The following is a 20,214-nucleotide window of genomic DNA, read 5'->3' as shown; positions in this document are numbered from 1 at the left end:
TCAGTGTGGTTTCCATTTATGTGGGACAGCCTGCCTTTAAGAAGAGCAGTCTGGCTATACCACATAGTTTGTGAACATTGCTACTGGGCTCCCCAGCTCAGTAGGGCTAAGAAGGCAGCAGTGAGGCATCTACTTGGTCAGATACTACAATCATTCAGATGAGGTGGGTGCACCAAATTTGCATATTGCCCACCTTGATATGAATGGGCATGGACGTGCTGCGAATCATCAACTCATGCAAGAAAATCAGGGCAACCCAATTTCTAGCCTATAAAACCCACAACTGCAACTGTGCACATTCCTCAAGTGGCAGGCTCCAAAGGTATTGATTGCAGGATGCAGGGGGCAGCTCCTCCAATTTTGGATTCATCGTGGTGCCCAGTTCAGCTCAGATCTCCACTCTCCAAGTCTTGCTTACTGATTTTTGGCCATTAGTGTCAGGTGAGTACCTGAATGACCATTAAGATCACCAATATTCACAATCCACAAAAGGAACAAGGTTAATGGCTGCAGCCGCAACTTGGAAGAGGATTTCCATATCACAAACTGATACAGAGACTCTCCAAGGTATAAGTCTTAAATGGCTGCTGGAGGTGCTGCTTTCATTGTGCTGCTTTAATATGGAAATATGTTTGTCGTGAGTCAGTAACAGTTATCTATCTTGATGAGGAACTGGAACTTCAACCTAATAATGCATCCTCATTAGGCAATTACTTCCTGTTAGATTCATATGTGTGGCATTGACCTGGAATTCAGCTATTTCTTCCATTTGGCCATGTACTTCTAATTTGCAGGAGTGTGTTCTAATAAACCTTGTTACGAAAGTATTGCAGTAGGTATTTCTTTTCCATACAAACATTGGCAGATGAAAAAATTCACAGCAGCTCGTGCAGAATTTTAAAATAGAAGCTGGCGTACAAGTGGTTGGAAAATATCACTCAAACCTAGAAAGTTATCTGGAAGAATTATACTAACATAAAACTTCAATGGAAATAAGATTCATGTGCACAGCAAAGAACAATGACAATGATTAAAATAACAGAGATGGGAAGTCTGTTGGTGTCCTTTGATTTTTCTGGGTGCAATACTTAGATGAAGTGAAACAGGAATAACCAGTATACTGACAATACTCTGGGCCAAAGATAAATTTTTGGAGGCCAAGTAAGAAATGGAATAGTGAGAGGCATATTAGTGAATGAGCCATAAACAATGCATGCTCCACAGAGGTAATGATATATCCAAGTGTTATAGTGAGGAGGTACTGTAATTTAGAAGTGGCAATAAGTCTGTTGGAAATAGTACATTAATCTCAGGGATCATACAGCAATGTCTGGACAGTTCATGACAGCCCCTTGATTGTAACTCACTTTATTCTTCCATTATTGTGCATGTACAGATAATGCACTATATTAGTGTTGGTGCACTGAATGTAAATCCAGTTGACATTCAAATCTACGTAAAGGCTGATCATGAACATCAGTCACAAGCCCACACACAAAGCCTCCAACTACTACAATAGATAAAGCATCTTCATTATACTTATTAGACAATGAGTTACAGTTGACTTCATTCCCCCTTTATCCCCATACCCATCCTCAACTTGATAATAACATTAGATTTTTAAGTTAGCAAAAACAAACTACTTTTCATAAATCACTAGCCGTCCTCCCATAACAATGCTCACAGGAAGTAAGGTTTAGGAGTGAAAGTGGAAAGCAAAGTCAGGTAATAGGAAACAATGAAGTTGAGAAGAGAAACTTCATTGGAACCAATGAGAGCAAAAAGTTAGAGGGGGTTGCAGTTAGACTATGATTAATTTTCAGGATGGAAGGGGACTTAAGTGGATTGAGCGACAACCATTCGCTATTTAAAGACAAGGAAGTCAAAGAAGGAACATTTCAAGAGCACTTAAGAAGTGATTGGAGAGTGCAAAGAATCTGGGGTAGGGTTGAGAAGGCAGAACCAGGGCCCGGGAGGCAGTATCTCACATGCTAATTGACAGCAGGTTGAGGGTGTATTTTAATTGCCTGAACGCTAAGAGTGGAAGGATATAGGCATGTGCAGAAACCCAAAGCATATCATTCGCAAAGATTTACTGATGGATCAAGCTCTGGACAATGGACAGAAGGTAAACAAGCACCCTCAAGGAGGAGATGCCCTTGTGAGGGAACGATAAAATATGGAATGGATAATTTTAGTAATTTTGTTCAGAACGGTTTTTTTTGCATGTTCCATTACAAAATTTAATTTTAGGGATATATGGTGTGGTCAGTTGGGGAGCTAATTTAGTTGCTCAAGAGTTTTTGTTTCAAAAAACATAGGAATTTGATTGGTCACTTCTGTGGTAGTTACTTTTCAGGGGAGATGAAATCATTTGAGGAGCTTAATAATTTCTGATTGGTTGTTTTTTCCAGGACATGAAACACCTGAGCCAATTAGCAAGTTTCACACCTGATGGATTTTCTGCTCTGTTTTTCACAATACTGGAATATATTGTGAAGTGATATTATTTTTGTTATTTTGAAGCCTGTGGCCTTCTGATAAAACAATACTAACAAATTTCAAAGAGTAAATCATCATTCCAGGACCTATCAAATCTTTAGATTTCTGTTGCCTTAGCTTCATATTATCAGCAAGCTTTACTTTTGGCAAATTTCAAGAATATTACTCTTTAACTTGACAGTCCTATTAAAAATATCTTACCAATTTTGTAATACAATGGAGAAACACATGATACTAATCAATACTGAAATGGAGTACCATTCTCCATCCCCTTTCCCAAAGAGTGTAAGTATCCTTTATCGCCAAGGCTGGGAAAGAGCTTTGGTGAAATTAATTATAAAAAGTCTTGAAAAACAAAATAAATAGTTGAAACCTTCTGGTCCTTCATTCAATTAATGGCAAAAGAAGCTTGTCCCATCCATTCAGTAGTTGGATTTTGTGGGTTTTGTATATTAGATGGTCGTGTCCAGAAATTATGATCAAATACAGCACAGAGCTGAGAAAATGATGACAAGGACGTTGAAGTCTTTGTTTTGCAAAGTCAGCCATAAAGATCAAATCTAACAAAAGTGCTATAGTGAAAGGTATCTTTGTGTTCAGGCTCCATTCCTAATAAATAACTTCATAGACTGTAGCCTTCTTGTCCCCAGAGCCAGTGACAATGTATTTATCATCCACTGAGATGTCGCAGCTCAGCACCGAAGAGGACTCCTTGGACTGTGAAGATTTTAAGAAAAGCACCAAATCAATGAAAGGGTAAGAGAATAAGCTTGTCCATATTATTATAGAACACTTAGCACCAATGAGTATTTTGTTAGAGAGTATGCAAATTTTCATCATTACAATGAATTTAGCAGTATGCCGCATTTAGCTTAATGTTCCATTGTTGCTGGCACCTCAACTTCAATGGCAGTTCGTTAGGTCAACAAAGCAACGCTATTGCCTCCACCTGAGTAGTTTGTCTCTTTCTCCTCCCCTATCTCCTAAGGCAGTAGCACTGCCTAGGCAATATAAACCTTGTTTTCCTGGCTGAAAGTGGGCCAAGTGTTCAGTCATCTGTACAAATCAGTGACATAGGTCTCTAATCAGAAATTAAGTCAAGAATCCCAACTTTCAACAACATTTTTTGTTGCTGATTTCTAGCCTACAATATAGGCACAGTGGACTTCACAGCACCATTTGCTTTGGCTATTATATGAGCACTGCTTCTGCAACATTTTCCACAACATAAATTATTGGTTTCAGTTATTTAACATACTCCAGTGGAAACACTGGTCCTGGAATCCAATAATAAAAATTGCAAGCTAACTGAGCAGGTAAGCATTTTGAATTGGATTGCTTAGAAATCACACGAGGAAATGTAAGTGGGAAGGGACGCATGTTCATAAGGGAAGCTGTCCAATTTTCTTGTCTGTTAACTTAAATTAACAAAAGATTGTGCTGGCTCCCTTAGGGGTGTGGAAATTTCATGAGTTTAAAACATACGCTGCTCACATCTTTCCTCGTAGCTCGGCCCATTTGGGATGATACTTGTTGTTCTTTACTGTATCCTTTCAAATGCATGAATCTCCTTTTTTGTGGCATGGTGTGGTGGTCAACAATGTAATATGAGCAATACGTTATAAAGCTTCATCAGAACATTTGTTCTGTGCAATGGACTAAGCCTCACTGGGAAATGGATTAAGACTCCATGAATTCATTTCTTAATCCTTGTAGCTGGCATATGGAGTCGACTTTCATCTCTATAGTCTGGGCAAGTTTCATGTCCAGATTCATTCAAGAACGGTGCCCTGATGCACTGGGCCAGCCTCAGCTCAGTTTATATACTGATCTGTACACAAGCCTTCCTCAAAAGTCTAAAAGCACTTTGATGGGGAATAATAAAGTTGCATCTCCAGTGGAACAGATTAGCACAAATGATCTGGTGAGGAGGAGGGATCTCTGAACCTCACTGCATTCTATAATAATTATCAGTGATCCACCCTTACCTGAAATATGCTTGCTCCGTAAGGTGTCCTCCAGGCATTCAGCAGATTATCCTTCCCAGTGCTTACAAACCACTTACCTAGAAATTAGTTTTGAACACAACAGTTCACAATTTTGAGAAAATGTTTTTGGGGTTATAATCATTAAACTTCATTTTTTTTTAAAGAAAAAAGGTCATTATTTGACCAAACACCAGTTTCTGTGAAAACTTATATCTCTGGATTCAAATTTGTTAAAACAAACTTTCATTTCCTTATGCATCTACTTCCTTATCAATTAAGCTTTCGACCTTCTTCTGCTACATGCCTGTGTAGTTAATTGAATTTTTAAGAAGTTATTTCTGTATTTTGAAAATTTAATAGTACAGTAATGGAACAACGGCAATGTGTCCACAATTGAATCAGTCGCACTTAAGTCCTCATCCTTTTGTAGATTTACTAATAAGTAATAGATTTGAACCTAAATTATTGTGAAAGTTGACTCTTTTCACTGATAGATCAAACCTATTGCATAAGATAATCAAAAAGGGCAATTTTTCTTTGGCTAGACACGCTTTAAAGTGAGTAGTCTAAAATCAAGAAAAATAAAACCCAGAAAATATCAAAGAAAATAAAAGGAAGCTATAAAGAGGTACAGAGGGCTTTCCTTATCAATAGCACTTACTTAAGATTGTGAGGGAGAGAAAGTAGATCGGGAATTATGCACATAATCATTATGCAACCAGCCTGTTAAAATGGCCCTGTTTATACGCATACACACACACATTGAATTGCACAGCTAGATTATTGATGGTTGAGAGGAGTCCTTAATTTTGAAAAGGAAAAAATGTTGGCTAGAGGATATTTAGAACTGTAATATTAATGCCAATAGTTCAAAATGTGTTTAAAACTTGGCATTTGGAGGCTGGCCTCTCAGTCAGACTATCATCACAATGCTATTTTGGGTGGACAGTTAAACCATTGCCTGGGGCCAGATGCATTAAAACCACTGTAATGGATCATTTCTCTTCCTTTCCTCCCCCAGATATGGTCCTATAGTCAAATTAAGTATTTTTGCCAAGAGGAAAAAGTACCACAACTGAATTTCTATAGAATTCTGCACAGTAAAGGTTAGCACTAGAATCCAGGGCAAGTAGGAAAAAAAGAGGTCAATTCCCTGTTGGCAGCAAACTAAGTTAAGTAATCAAAGCGGGTTCTGCTGTTGACAGTTGTTTCCACTTGACTATTCATACAGAGGACTCACTCCTCAGGAAGGAACAATTCTTGAGAAGGGCGACTATAACCCTGCCCACTCGGTGCAAATCGGGCAGGCATTTAACATCCCCTACGAGACTCATGTGTTAACGTCCCACATTGATCATACAGGATTAACCTGTTCATCTGAGCAAGTGAGAAGAATGCCTGCTGGAAACCAGCGGGATACTTCATTAAATGTGCAGATTGGACTCTGATGACGCTATCGGAGCCCAATTGCTTTTTCCATTGTGGGCCTGAGTGATAAAGCGGCTGCGTCTTTCCCATCAGGTCCAGCTGGAGGGAAGAGGGTTCAGGGTCAGCTCAGTTCCAAAGGCGCAAGTGTTTTTACTTTTATTGATTTTCTTCATGTGGTCAGGAGGAGTAGCCATGCTCCATGTCCTTTCTTAGAATCAACTTAACTGAGTGCCTGGGTTTTATTTTTCCTTCATTTACCTCCTCCTGCCGGTCAGTTGCCAGTTACTGCCAGTCCTGCATGAAAACTTGATGAAGCCTGGGAGTTAAAATCTCCCCGATAGAATGTTAACAGAGTCAGAATAGATTGTCACCCGACCTGGCTAACCCACCTGAGTTCAAATTTAAACTAATAATTCTTGCCCCTTCCGCTCCTCTGTGCTAAAAGATGAGAGGGGAGAAGTCCTTTAGACATAGAAAAAAATCCCCAGTTCTTTTTCCTCTTTTAAGAATACTTGAACATGCAATATCATCAGCACAAATAATAACACAATAAGTAGTATCATAAAGAGGAAATTACCACAATGAGCAAACTTAAGGGATAGCACACAGCTTTCATGGAGGTGCAACTGGTATTTGTCTGGTTTTGTCACATGCAGAACCTCTACATTGCTGTTTTCCATTCCAACGGCAAGCCACTCTCCAGTGGGACAGTATCCCAATGAAAATATCTAGGAGTAGAAAAAAAAACATAATTAAACTATAGAATCTCTGCCCTACAAAACCATTCACTTTAGAACCGTGGGGCAGGCTTCTCTGGTTGTCGGACGGGCATGGTGGGTGGGCCCGAGAGTGCCCCCAAAACGGTTCACCACCTGTGATCGGGCCCTGACCGTGATTTCTCGCTGGCGGGCCAATTAACAGCCAGCCAGTGTGAAACGCACACTGAGGAGCTCAGCGCTGCCGGGGGAGGGGGGGGGGGGGGGGAATGTGAGCGCAAAAGTCTGCGCATGCTCAGAGCTGCCTCAGGGAGCTGAGGAATTGTACAATCAAAGAGAAAGATTCTAAAAAAGTTAAAAACATGTCCCGACATAGAACACAGTAACAATAGCGGAAACACAATAAAAAGTACATCAAAAAATTGTTTTTGTTTTAAATCACCGTTGGAAACCTCATCCCACCCATGGATGAGGTTTCGTAAAAATTCCAAAGGCCGCCTGGCTGATTTGCCCACCCAGCAACTGTAAGGTTAGATGGGCAGCAAAAAATTGCTTTCAATTACTTGAATAAGGGCCTTAATAGGCCTCTTAATTGTCAGCAGGCGCACTGGTGACCCTCTCACGTGCCCACCAACCGAAATATCGCTCAAGTGAGCCATGACGTCAGGATGCTCGCCCTACGACATGATGCGCTATTTTACACCCGATCAGGTCGTACTCCCACCCACCCGCGATTCGTAAAATCCTGCCCATAGAAAAGCTGTGGTGCAGAAAGAGGCCATTCAGCCCATCATATCTGTGCAGCCAAAATGAGAAAAAAGAAACTAGCCACTCTTTTCAATCCCACTTTCCAGCACCTCGTCCATAGCCTTGTAGATTACAGCACTTCAGATGCAGATCCAGATCCCTTTTAAATGAGTTGAGCATTTCAACCTCAACCACCAACTTAATCAGTGAATTCCAGATGCCCACTGCCCTCTGTGTGAAAAAGCTTTTCCTCATCCTTTAATCCTTCTGCCAATCACCTTAAATATATGCCCCCTAGTAATTGACCCCTCAGCTAGGGGAAACAAGTCTTTCTTGTTTACCCTATCTAGGCCCCTCATAATTTTGTACACCTCAATTAGGTCACCCCTTAGCCTCCTCTGTTCTAAGGAAAATAACCCTAGCCTACCAAACTCTCCTCATAGCTGCAATTTTCAAGCCCTGGCAACATTCCTGTAAATCTCCTCTGCACTCTCTCCAGAGTAATTATGTCCTTCCTGTAATGTAGTGACCAGAACTGTACACAGCATTCCACTGTGGCCTAACCAACTTTTTATACAGTTCCATCAATACATCCCTTGTATTCTATACTTCGCCCAATAATGGAAAGCATTCCATATGCTTTCTTTACCACCTTATCCACCTGCTCTGCCACCTTCAGGGACCTATGGACATGCAATCCAAGGTCTCTCACTTCATCAACCCCCTTGATATCCTCCCATTTATGGAGTATTCTCTTGCTTTGTTTACCCTCCTCAAATGCATTACCTCACACTTTTCCAGATTGAATTCCATTTGCCACAGATCCGCCCACTCAACCAAACCATTGGGCAGAATTTTGCCCTTGATGGGCAGGCGGGCCCCACCGGCTTGGTGGCAGGAGGGCAGCTGATCGCCGCCGCCGAAACGGGCTCCGCCGCCATTTTGAGTGGGTGGGCCACCCAACGGGAAGCGCTATGCACTTCCTGTGCGGGGGGGCGGGGGGAGACAGGGATTCCCCAACTATCAAAGTGCGCTCTTTCGCGCATGCAAGCGAAAGAGCGCACAGCTCCCTGAGACTAAGTGCTGTCTCAGGGAGAGCGCTGAAAGTTTTATAAACTTAAAAAATAGAAAAATAAAGAAATTATTAACATGTACCCCTCATGTGGCAATGTCACACGAGATGGGGCATGTTAATAAATATCACATAAAGTTTATTAAAGTTTTTTAAAACTGACATGGAACCTCATCCTGCCAGTGGATGAGGTTTCATGTTTTTTCAGAAGCCCGCTGGGGCTCCTGGCCTGCCTGCCAGCCTTAAGGTTGGATGGGCAGGGCCTTTAATTGGGTTAATTATCCTGTCAATGGCCTCAATTGGCCATTGACAGGTCGGCGGGCAGACAGCTGAGCGCACTAACCTCCCGCCTTCCTGAATAATTAAATGGGGCGCGATGATGTTGGAGGCTCCCCCTGACATCATCCTGTATCGTTTTCGTATCGGCCAGCAGGCCCCGCCCCCAACTCGCCAACGGAAAAATTCTGGCCACTGATTTCATTCTGAAGTCGACAGCTATCCTCTTCACTATCAACTATACGGCCAATTTTTGTGTCATCTGCAAACTTCCCAATCACGCCCTCCCCACATTTAAGTCTAAATCATTAATATATACAACAAACAGCAAGGGCCCCAGCACTGAGCCCTGTGGAACACCACTGGAAACCGTTTTCCATTTGCAAAATCATCCATTAACTATTACCCTTTGTTTCCTGTCACTGGGCCAATTTTGGATCCAACCTGCCACCTTCCCCTGTATCCCATGAGATCTCACTTTCCTGACCCGGCTGCCTAGTGGGAACTTGTCATATGCCTTGCTGAAATCCAAGTATACATCATCCACTATGCTACCTGCAATCCTCCTTGTTACTTCCTCAAAAAAATCTATTAAGTTTGCATTGTTTTGAAAGCAAAGGACCAATTAAAAGCTCTCTGATTGTCCAGGCAATATATAATCAATTTTATAAAGATATTCTTAACTAATAACCTATCAGCAGAGTTATGCAGTCATCAAAAATGGTAACGCAGCAAGGTTTATCTTTTACTAGTAGGTAAAGCATTCCAATGTTGTAAATGGCAAATTCTAAAAACATGCTTTTTAAGTTGTAGTTGAATTACTTCAGAACACTATCCTTAAGCAATCAATAGTATTGGAAACAACAGCTTCCAGTGGCAGCCTTCAGTTTCAAAAGGCAATGGCCTGAATTTTACCTTTGGTGGGTGGGCGGGATTGACGGGCCTGGGAAAAGTTGGGAAACGGGCTCCTCACCGCGATTTCATGCTGGCCGGCCAATTAACAGGCAGCTAGCGTGAAATGCGTGCTGAAGAGCTCAGCACTGCCAGAGTGGGGGTTGCAAGAGGGTGGGTGATGACATTTCAGCGGGCATAGGTGGGCACTGCGAGAAAGCTCCCTGAAGGCAGATAGCTGCCTCAGGGAGCCGCACACCTGAAAATCATCAAATAAAGATTTTAAAAGCTGCAAAAAGATGTCCATGCATCATAATCATTCACCTGAAAATACAGCTGATAAAAATGCTGTCCACAGATATTTATTTTAATTTTATTTCATAACGGAGATTTCATCCTGCCCTTGGATGAGGTTTGATGAAAAATACAAAGACTGCCTGGCCGATTCGCCCATCTGCCAACTGTAAGGTTGGAAGGGCCATGAAAAACTGGAGACAATTTTGCCGTTAATGGGCTTAACTGTCCTCTTAATTGTCGGCGGGTGTGCTTCCGAATTTTGCGCGCGCCCACCGAGCGAAATATCGCGCAAGTACACAATGACATTGGGATGCTCAACCAATGTCTTCTTGTACCATTTTACGCCCGATCTAGTCGGGCTCGCGCCCGCCTGCGGGATGTAAAATTCAGCCTAATGGTTTGCACCCTTATGATCAACTGAGTGTTAAGCATCACCAGTTGTGGCTCAGGAACCCCACTCTACCAAGGCGGTCTCTGCCGCATTTGCTGCAGGGTAAGGCAATGGGCTGAGAAGGTGCAGGATTCGCTGACCTCTGCTTTCTTTGAGCCCTCTCTTGTTCCCGGCCAGCTGAGCTTTTCATTTGTGCTCGCTTCTTCCAAAGCCCCTCCAGTCAGCTCCAGAGGTCACAGCCGTCAGCAACCATTTCTAGTTGTCAGTGTCAATGTCCACCATCTTCATATCTCACATGCAGGAGTCCTTGTAGTGGAGGTATGGATGTTCAGGAGGTCATGACCCTAACATCAATTCATCATACATAAGGTCTTTGGGTCATCCTCATCCAATGAATGTGGCTGAGCCAGCACAGATGTCATTGGTTTAGCACTGAGTGTATGCTGATGGAATTAGCATACTCCAGGACCTCTGAGTTGTGATCTTGTCCTGCCAAGAGGTGCCAAGGATAAATCTGAGACAGTGAAGATGGATTTGTTCAGCCCTTTCTCCTGCCTAGCATATGTTGCCCAGGTCTCACCACTGTAGAGGAGAATGCTGAGAGTGCAAGCTTGGTAGACTTGCAGGTTGGTAGTCTCAGTCAGGTTGTTGTTGTTCCACGCTCTCTTACTCAGCTTAAACATAACAGCAGCAGCTTTTGCAACGCGTGTGTTGATTTCAGCATCAAGTGACCGATTGCTGATGATTGTAGAGCCTAGATACATAATGCTGTCAACAACCTGCAGCGTTGCAATGTCAATACTGATAGATGGTGGTATGGCAACATCCTGGACAGTTTCCACGCATATAATAATGCATTTGCTTATGCCAAGAGTAACTGCAACACCTTGATGCCAAAGAACTAAATAAAAGAATGCAGAGCATATCTTTGAAACTTAACCAATATATATGAAGCATATCCAATAGCTTGTTCAACCATAAAGCTTTTGCGTTATTTGTGTTGGCATCACAGCCAATAATATCCATATTCTGCCAACACCCATATGGGTAGCTCTAACTAAACCAGGCATGACCTGCTGAAATGTCATCCCTGATAATGGAAACTTTTAAATGGAAATAACTTAAAGATGGGTCTTGAAGATTTCAAGTGACGGGGCCATGACAATTTCTTTTGGCAGCCTGTTCCAATGTGGGATTGTCCCTGGGAAGAAAGATTGTTGATACACTGTCTTGGAAACAAATAGTCTTTGTAGTTTCTGTGATTGGCTAGCTCGTTTTTGTCGTTGCTGGAAGGCACCAGGTATTTGTTTCTCTCAATTCCCACCCGTCCATTCCGTATTTTATAGAACACAGTCTGCCTATTTTTCTTCCTTCATTGCTGCAGTGATTCCCATTCCAAACCATTGATCAAGGGTGTGACACTGGTCTATTTCCCATACTGGCTCATGCAGAATAGACCAGCATACCTTTGGATCGTTTCAATCTTATTTCGCTGCAATAGCCTCTGTTTATTTGACATTCACAAACCACTCCAAATTTGCTTTCTTGGTTTTACTATCTAAAGCTCTTGTTTTACTGTCTTACAAACTCTTTTTTTCAAATTCTTCTATTCACTACATACACACCTGGGATGTAAAGTCATGCTGCTGTAGTTGTCTTCCTTCTCTGAGATCCCAGGATCTTACGGTGTTGTCTAAACCTCCCGTCCAAAGTTTCGTGCCATCATTTGAAATGTCAATACAGCTGGCTCCATCTGTGTGACCCTGGAATTGCCTATTGACATCAAGAAAACAATAGATTTGAGCACGTTTCCTCATGGGTTAATTTTGCTCTGTACATTACATCAATAACCATGTTTATGCCCCTTCTGTGCTATACATGTGTCAATTTTGTACATTAGAAGAAATATTCAACCTTTAAAAGATTGGTAAGAAACATTGCTCAAAGCGTTTCTGAAAGCCCAAGAATGCTGAAACACTGAGCTGAACTTTCATCATAGAGGTGGAAATCAGGGTCAGAAACTCACATCCGGCGGGAGACTGATTAAACTTCAGATTTCTGGGTAGGGAAGCCCTTAATTGATATGGCGAGGAGCTTCCTGTCCACTTAGAGCCAGTGGGGGTGGGAACGGAGGTGGGTTTGATTCACCCACGGCAGCCATCATTTACACTGCTGGTTGTCCTGTCGGAGAAATCAACAGTTTGTGTCAAAGCCTTCCACTACATTAGAAGGACGCAAGATGCCACAGGACAGACAGTGGCCTTTCACCCAGGCCATCCAGCCCCGTGTTTCATCCCAATGCTGGAGGCAGTGATGGAGAAAAGGAGGGCCTCTTCTCAGAGGATAGGAGGAGGTCACCTCACCTTGTCACCTTGCAGCAGGGGCACCTCTCTGTTCACTATCATTTCCCTCTGCCTCCTCTCTCACCTTCTGTTGCTCCTCCATTGAGTTGTCTTCTTCCAAGGCTTCATTGTCCTCAAGGTCCACACCTCTCTGAAAGGCCATGTTATGGAGAATGCAGCAGACCACCACAATGACTGAGACTCTTCAAAGAGGGTATTGGAGGAAACCCCGTGACTGGTCCAGGCACCAGAATTGCATCTTCAGAAGTCCAACAGTTGTTCCCCTGAGCAGCGGCATTAGTCGTACCGCCTCTGCGCCTCTTCATGAGCACCCGCAGAGGGATGAGTAGAGATCTCTTCAAGGAATACCCTTTGTCCATGAGGATCCATCTACGCATGTTGGGGTTGGAGTGAAGATCTGAAGTAGCCTGGACTGGCAAAGGATGAAGGAGTCAAGGCAACTGCCAGGAAAGCAAGCATATACTTGGGGCTGAATTATACGCTCCCCGGCCGGAGGGTTTGAAGGCTAGGGGAAGGTAAAATCCAGCAGGTCGCCTTCTCAGCACCTTCGTGTCCACACCGACCTGTCTAAAATTTTACAGGTGCGGGGAAAGTGTCAGGCAGCCCACCTATGGAGGTCATTAAATGGCCGATTAATGGACACTTAAGGGCCTTGCTCCTTCCCCCCAGCATCTGAGGTAGAAGCAGGCCCAGGCCAAGCCCAGCAGATTTAGCTGCGCAGGCTGGTGTCGTGCAAGGTGGGGGAGGCTCAATTTCCTTTGCGGGTCCCCTGGGCACCCGAGGAGACACCCCCCCGCCCCCACCAAAGGATTCCTCCGGTTAACCCTTGCCCCGCCTTCTTGAAATCAGCCTCCCACCCCTCTCACCCCATCAGACACCTGATGCCAGACTTACCTCTGCGCTTCTCGGCATGGTGGGTCTGCCTGGAATCGCAGCAGTGGCCACTACTCCCAGCTAATGCTGCTGGAACTTCAGAGCTACCAGCCGTCTGATTGGCCAGCAGTTCTCTACTGCAGGATTTCCTCCTTAGAAAGGGGCATAAGTCTCACCTTAAAACAATTGAGGCTGCTCCCAGTATTAAATTGCTGTGGTGAAGCCATTGGGATTGTGGCAATGGGGTGGTGGTGCTGTGGACCACAGTGCCTCATAAAATCCGGGCCACGGAAACTCTTGTAGTCGTAGACCAGTTGGATAATGAGGGAATGGAAACTCAATGAATCTCACTGGCCAGTCATTGGGTTCCTATTTGACCATATGGGCACAATTAATGATGCCCTGCACCTGGGGAAATCCAGTGATAGAGGCAAAACCCAATGCCCACTGCCCCTTTGAGGCTGTGCCTGTTGTTAATTAAATGTGCTGTCCAACTTTGGCAAAGAGGAATCTGTGACCAGTGAGATGCAGTGGTGTATAGCCGTTTGCAAGATGATACCAAGGTTTGCAGTTGATCTTTGGAAGAAGCCAGAGGCGAAGAAGTCATTTTGACAGTGACTGACAGGGTACAGTGACCAATAGGGTACAGTGACCAATAGGGTGCAGTGCTGCAAGATCTTCAGCAATGAGCGCACATCTTAGTGACCATCTGCCTGGAGAGTTGCACCTCCTGTGGCACTGAGTCTCGATCACTTCCAGGTAACTCGGTCTTTGACAGGTGGATCAGGTTTTGAGGATTTGGCTTCAGTCCCTTCCTGCCCCTCTTTCAATTCCCGTGCCCTCCTGATGCCCAGGGCTCTTCCCTTCCTGTGGAGGGTGTTGCCCCTTATCATCACTGGGTCCAAAATCTGACAGTCGTGCCCCCACTGCCAGCTGGAGTTTTCCTTCTGAACAGCTGGCTGCCCAATGAATTTGGCAAACTTGCTCCTTGCTCTTTTTCCCCTCAACCCCAGGGTGAGTAGGGAGGTGGAGGTGCATTCCAACCATTCAAATCTCAAGTGCTGAGTGTCCACTCACACTGTTGCTGCACAGCACCAAGAATACATAATGAGGCTTGGCTGAGAGCCCAGACAGCTATTAGAATAATGGAATAATATTTTCCCAAAGGAAACAGTGTTTGATTGATAGCTCAGGTTCTCTGATCTCTGCCATCAATTTCACAATGTTTTTTTAATATGAGCTAAGGGTTTTGTGGTTTTTGAAACTTCAAACGGCCTGGGTGATTGACACTGTTATTAGCTTTTATTTCAGACATTTTTTTCAAACCTAGGACAATATTTTAAATGATTGACTTCTTTTCAAGGGTTTTTTTTTTTACACGTCCATCTTTGCACTATAGGATTCATTGGTTCTACAAAGTTTACAGTGAGTCAATGGGCCTGGAGGTGCCATAGCTTAGCATTGGCAGCATCAGGGAACATGGGGCTGGGTGAAAGGGCAGAGCTTCACATAGGGGACATGAGGGGATATGGGGCTCAGTGGAAGTTCAGAGTTTCACAAAAGAGGCATAAGAGGCCAAAGGGGGTGGGTGGGGGGAAAAACTTGGTCCCCCATGCAGAATCGAGTTTATGACTCTTCTAAGGGACCATGAACCACCGCTCCTTAAAAACCTGGCCCAACTCCACAAAAACTGCAGAAGTGTAGGAGATACCTATCTTCGCAATGGAGCCGGCCAGGTCAGGAGTACCGAATGCGGGGTTCTGACGGGAAGTAGTTTGCACCCTTTAAAGGCACTCCCAAAAATCATGCAGACCGGGAATGGGGTCGGGAATCCGGAATCGGGATCCACCTGCCATTTTAAAAGGTTTCCTGAGTTAACACGACTCAATAAAAATCCAGGTCTTTGTACTCTGTAGTGGAGCTTGAATCCATAACCTACAGACTCAAAAGGGTTAAACTGCTACCAACTGAGGCATGCTATACTAAACTTTTGGGTTAAAAAAAGCTTAAAATTGCATTGTGCATTTGGAGTGTTTTTAATTTTGTTTTTTTTTCAAAACAATTAACCTCCAGCCTTTTTGACTTTTCAAATGTGCACACCACAAATTATAAGCAGCAGCATTCAACTTTTCTAGAAGATAACCAATTCTTACCTGACTAAAGTCTGATTGTGCAGATCCCAGACAGCGATATTACCATCACTACAGCAGGAGAAACAGACCTTGGAGTCAGGGCTGATAGCCAAAGCATAGCAGGCAGGAGCAGAGGATGTCAATTCTGCCTTTATACGTGGAGTTGGAGCTGCCAGGTCCCAAATAGATAACGTGCTGGCTTCCCCACCAACAATCAGGGTGCGACCATCAGGAAGCAACTTGCATGATCGGATGTAATTGTCTCTGTTCTATTGAGATAGAAGCCATTAAGCAATTGTTTACATAAAAAAGGCAAATAAAATGTGGTCTCCCGAATAAATAAGTGATTTAGTCAATTTTAACTTATTTCTACTTAAGATATTTACAGATAAAGTAAAATGCATTGGGATTTTGTTTTTAAACAATTTTGAAATTAACTTACACACCCAGTGCAATCAAACATGTGATCAGAATTATCATCTGAAGTTAGGAGTTTCATATTATGAATGCTTATTCCATTTTTCTACCCTTTCAGAACTTTTGAAAAATAGAGCATCTTTCGTGATAGCTTCACTAAAACAGCTACAGCTAATGGATAAACAAAGATACAGAAATATTAATGAGAACTACAGTAACCTAATAAATATTCAGCAGCTAAAAACCAAAATGAGCATACATAACTATAATCTAGTGCAGCAATTTGATGAAATGTATCAATTGTTCAAAGTGAACAGCCAAATCCCAAGATTAAATTTAATCTTCAACCTGCTCCCAATTATCTATTTAATATTAAATCACATGGTTTAATATTTTCTAGCTGATAAACACACCTGCAGCAAATTGTCATATTGGGAGAACTAACATTGTGGCTGACCTTCTTCACTTCTTAATGTTGTCCCTGAATGGTTTTCTTGCTACTGAAGCTGTGGGCTGAATTATATGAGATGCTGGCTTCCCCGAGCCCCTGACTAAAATGTCAGGGGAACACTGTGCCAATTAGCCATTAATGGGCTGGAGGCAGGATTTTTGCCCCTCAGGGACAGGAAGTCTTGCCTCAGAGAGCTGCCAGCCAATCAGAATCCAGCAGCTCTCCAAAACTTCGGGAAAGATGCATGCAACACTGGATGAGGGTTTGAATATGTGTAAGGGGGTCTTGCTGGGTACCAAGCTGGGAAGTCTCAGTAAGGGGGAGAGGAGGGGTGGTGAGAGGCTGGGATTTGAGAGGGAAGAGGAACCCAGAATGGGGGGGGGGGGGGGGGGGGGGGGGGTGCCCATTAAGGAAAGACATATCCCCTCACCCCTGACCACCACCAGCTTGCGCTGGGAAACCTGCTGGAAAGGGCGCTTGGTGTGAGTCTCTCCCACCAGCAGGTAAGTTCTGATGAGGCCCTTATGTGGGCATTAATTGCTCACTTAAGGATCAATTGGCCCATTGGCGGACAGGCTGCTGACACCATCCCTACCACTGGTAAAACCGCAGTGGGGGTGGGCCGGTAAGCTGCCCCCACCTTCAAACCCATTGGCGTGGGAGCGTAAAATCCAGCGCTGCATCCAGTACTTTCTTATATAAAGCTTAAGTAAGAATGGCAGCCATTTTACCAAATAGCAGATGGGATTTTCTAAGCACATAAGTCAAAGATGTGGTGGGACCACGTGAACATGAGAGCAAAGTAATGGAAGAGGTCGTAAATGAATAATTTTCCTGAGTTTTTACTGAAGACATGAAAATGTAATTGTATGAGTACCTGAGGAGGACGTGGAAAAGCACTACAATTAAACTGTAGTAGAAAAAAAATAATGGTACTAAAAGTAGAAAGTTACCATGGCCATTTAATATGCATTCCAAAACAATGATGTAGGTAACTGGGGAAGGAAACAGCTCTAACCAGAATTTTCAAAAAACCTTTGTAAACAGGAATTGTACAAAAATGGACTGTTGAGAGTAGAAAAGAGTATTCTCATTTTTTTGTTTAGCTGTTAAATGTACTGCGATACGCAGAAAATTGAGAACATTTCAAATGGCTGACTTAGTATAGTTCTAACTGGTCACAATATTTTCTAACTATGATTACTGTTGTTAAAATGAATAACAAGTATTGAAATTAAAAATAAGGTTATTATAAAACACTGTGCAATTTGCCTTAATTGCTGCAAGACTTTGCAGTCTCAACATAACAAATCTTGCAGCATTGTATAAGGGGTGGGAATAAAAACGCATAACCACCCCTCAACAACCTGCTTTAAGTATCTGGCAAGGCATATTGTGACACCAAGCTTTGAAGTACAAATGCTCAGAGTCACTGAGTGTGAGGGACCTAGGTCTGAACCCAAATCAGCTTAGTTTCTGATGAGCAACTGCCAGAGAGCCAGGTAGTCAGCTGCAGGAAGACACCAATAGGCCGTTTGGGAGCAGGCCAACCACCCTATCAGCAGCATAGATAATTGAGCCAGCTGGGATAATTTGACAAAGAAAGAAAATAACTTACATTTATGTAGCACCTTTTACAAGTTCCCAAAGTGCTTCGCGAACAATTAAATACTTCAGAATATAGTCATTGTAACTTGGAAATAAACAATAGCCAATTTGACCATAACAAGGTCCCAGAAACATCAATAAGATAAATCAACAGATAAATCAATTTTGTTCTGTTGTTGGCTGGGGTATAAATGTTGTGCAGGACACCAGGGAAACTCTCCTCCTTCTCCTAAAAAAATGGCAAGTGATTTTTTTTTTCCCATCCATCTGAAGAGGCATATGGGGGGAACCCTGGTTTAACGCCTCATCCAAGAAACCTCCAATACTACGTGAACTCCACTGAAATGTTGAACTAGATTAGGTGTCTAAGTCTCTGGAGCAGGACCTGAATCCAAAACTTCTGACTCAGATTCAATGGTACTACAACTGCACCAAAGCTGATGCTAGAGAAAAAAAATCAATGTTGCCAAGTTGACTCAACTTTACTCAGAGAACCTAACTTGGAGTAATATAGTACAGAAATTAATAGAATGTGTTATTTATATTGGGCAGTTCTCATCCTGCCAAGGAATTAGAAATGAAAAACATCCCACTTTAGTTTAATTGATTGCAGCTGTCTGAAGGAGACAGGTTCTTTTTTTTGGCAGGAGAATTCTTGGCCAATAGGCAGCCTCATGAAACTTAGTAACATGGAATCAGAGTACCTTGGGTGCATTATGGCACTAAAAGTACAAGCATACGGAGATCATCCAAGTAAAAAGAGTTGTTCACCTGAGGGTGAAGGGTTATTCTGGGTCCATTTATGTCTGCAACAGACAGCATACTTCAGACAAGAGATTTGTCGCAACAAACAATTGATAACCAAATACAAGCACTTTCATTGCCTCAGGCACTCTGTGTAAATTGTGCTTTTAATGTTGCAATCATACCACATGGAGCAAGTGGAAAAATCTGTGGTAATTGTCAGGGGACATTTTGTCATGATAGGCAAGTGTGCCTTTTATGCTGCTGATGACCACACCCAGTTCAAATTTTGCAAATCAATGCAAACAAAAATGTTATTTTTCACTTTTGTTGACTTTTACATTAAAGTACACATGACTCTCTATTCCTGTCTTGCGATTTTTTTCCACCCCAGTTTCCCTGGTGATCTTTAACAATAGAAACAAAATCAATTCAGTATAACAGAAAATTTGAATAGTACTTGCATGCTATTACTACATGCAAAGGTTAAGGATTTTATACCCCAGTTTAACATGCACCATGCAATGAAGGAAATGCCATTTGCACTGTGCAAAAACTTTCCTCTCCTGAATGACATATGTATTTTCTACATAAGCGAGGCACACATTCCCAAATTCCTTGTCCACCCAGATATCTTATTTTCCCTCCAATCCTCTTACCAGGCAGTCCAGTTGAGAGACTGGGCTTTTGTTCCCAGGGTGACTAATATCCCAGACCTTCACACATCCCTTCCCACCAGTGTACACATGTCTTGTAGGATTGCTGATGGTCACTGCACACACAACCTCACCATGGCTCAAAGAGTTCATTTGCCGAGCATGTCTTGGAATTCCAGGTCCAATCAGAGCATCAGGAGGGAAAGGCACAGGTTGCATCTGTCCATCAGCACTTACATGAAATGAATAAGCACTATTAACAAAGAAGGAAAGTGCTGATTAGGAAATTACTACATTAGTCAGCACATTATTTCTGCTGCTCTGTTTTTAATCACAAAAATATTCCAGTAGAGCCAATATTCTGTAATATATTAATATGGCCTGAACTCAAATTTTAATTATAACATAATCTGTTCAAAATGTTAAAGTTAGAATTGAAATGTTTTAGATTTATTTAGTTCTATTTTTATTGGCCAGTGAGCTGTCTTATAGGCACAGAAACCGACACCTTGTGCTGAATTTTACATTGACATGCGCCTGACCCAATTGGGCATGAAATTGTGCAGGATGACAGCGGGCAATCGTCCATCATTGCGTATCCGCGCGATATTTCACTCAGCGGGCGCATGCAAAAGTCAGAAGCGCGCCCACCAACAATTAAG

General features: G+C 42.8%; 1 protein-coding gene across 4 annotated transcripts in view; it reads right to left on the bottom strand.

The window, feature by feature from the left end:
• Nucleotides 1–1,348: 1,348 nt before the first annotated feature.
• The window catches only part of LOC121277223 (transducin-like enhancer protein 4), a 210,064-nt gene continuing 191,198 nt past the window's right edge, over nt 1,349–20,214 (bottom strand). For all 4 annotated transcript variants that reach the window (XM_041186390.1, XM_041186391.1, XM_041186392.1 and 1 more), the window contains 6 exons: nt 19,556–19,805; nt 15,698–15,945; nt 11,934–12,081; nt 6,496–6,646; nt 4,491–4,567; nt 1,349–3,219 (listed from right to left, as the gene is read on the bottom strand). In XM_041186390.1, coding sequence (XP_041042324.1) covers nt 3,112–3,219; nt 4,491–4,567; nt 6,496–6,646; nt 11,934–12,081; nt 15,698–15,945; nt 19,556–19,805 — 982 coding nt within the window. In that variant the 3' untranslated portion in view covers nt 1,349–3,111. The remainder of the gene's footprint in view (nt 3,220–4,490; nt 4,568–6,495; nt 6,647–11,933; nt 12,082–15,697; nt 15,946–19,555; nt 19,806–20,214) is intronic.

Source organism: Carcharodon carcharias, chromosome 4 (genome assembly GCF_017639515.1).
Source record: "Carcharodon carcharias isolate sCarCar2 chromosome 4, sCarCar2.pri, whole genome shotgun sequence".
Lineage (NCBI taxonomy): Eukaryota > Metazoa > Chordata > Chondrichthyes > Lamniformes > Lamnidae > Carcharodon > Carcharodon carcharias.
This window is presented reverse-complemented; position numbering and strand designations above follow the sequence as displayed.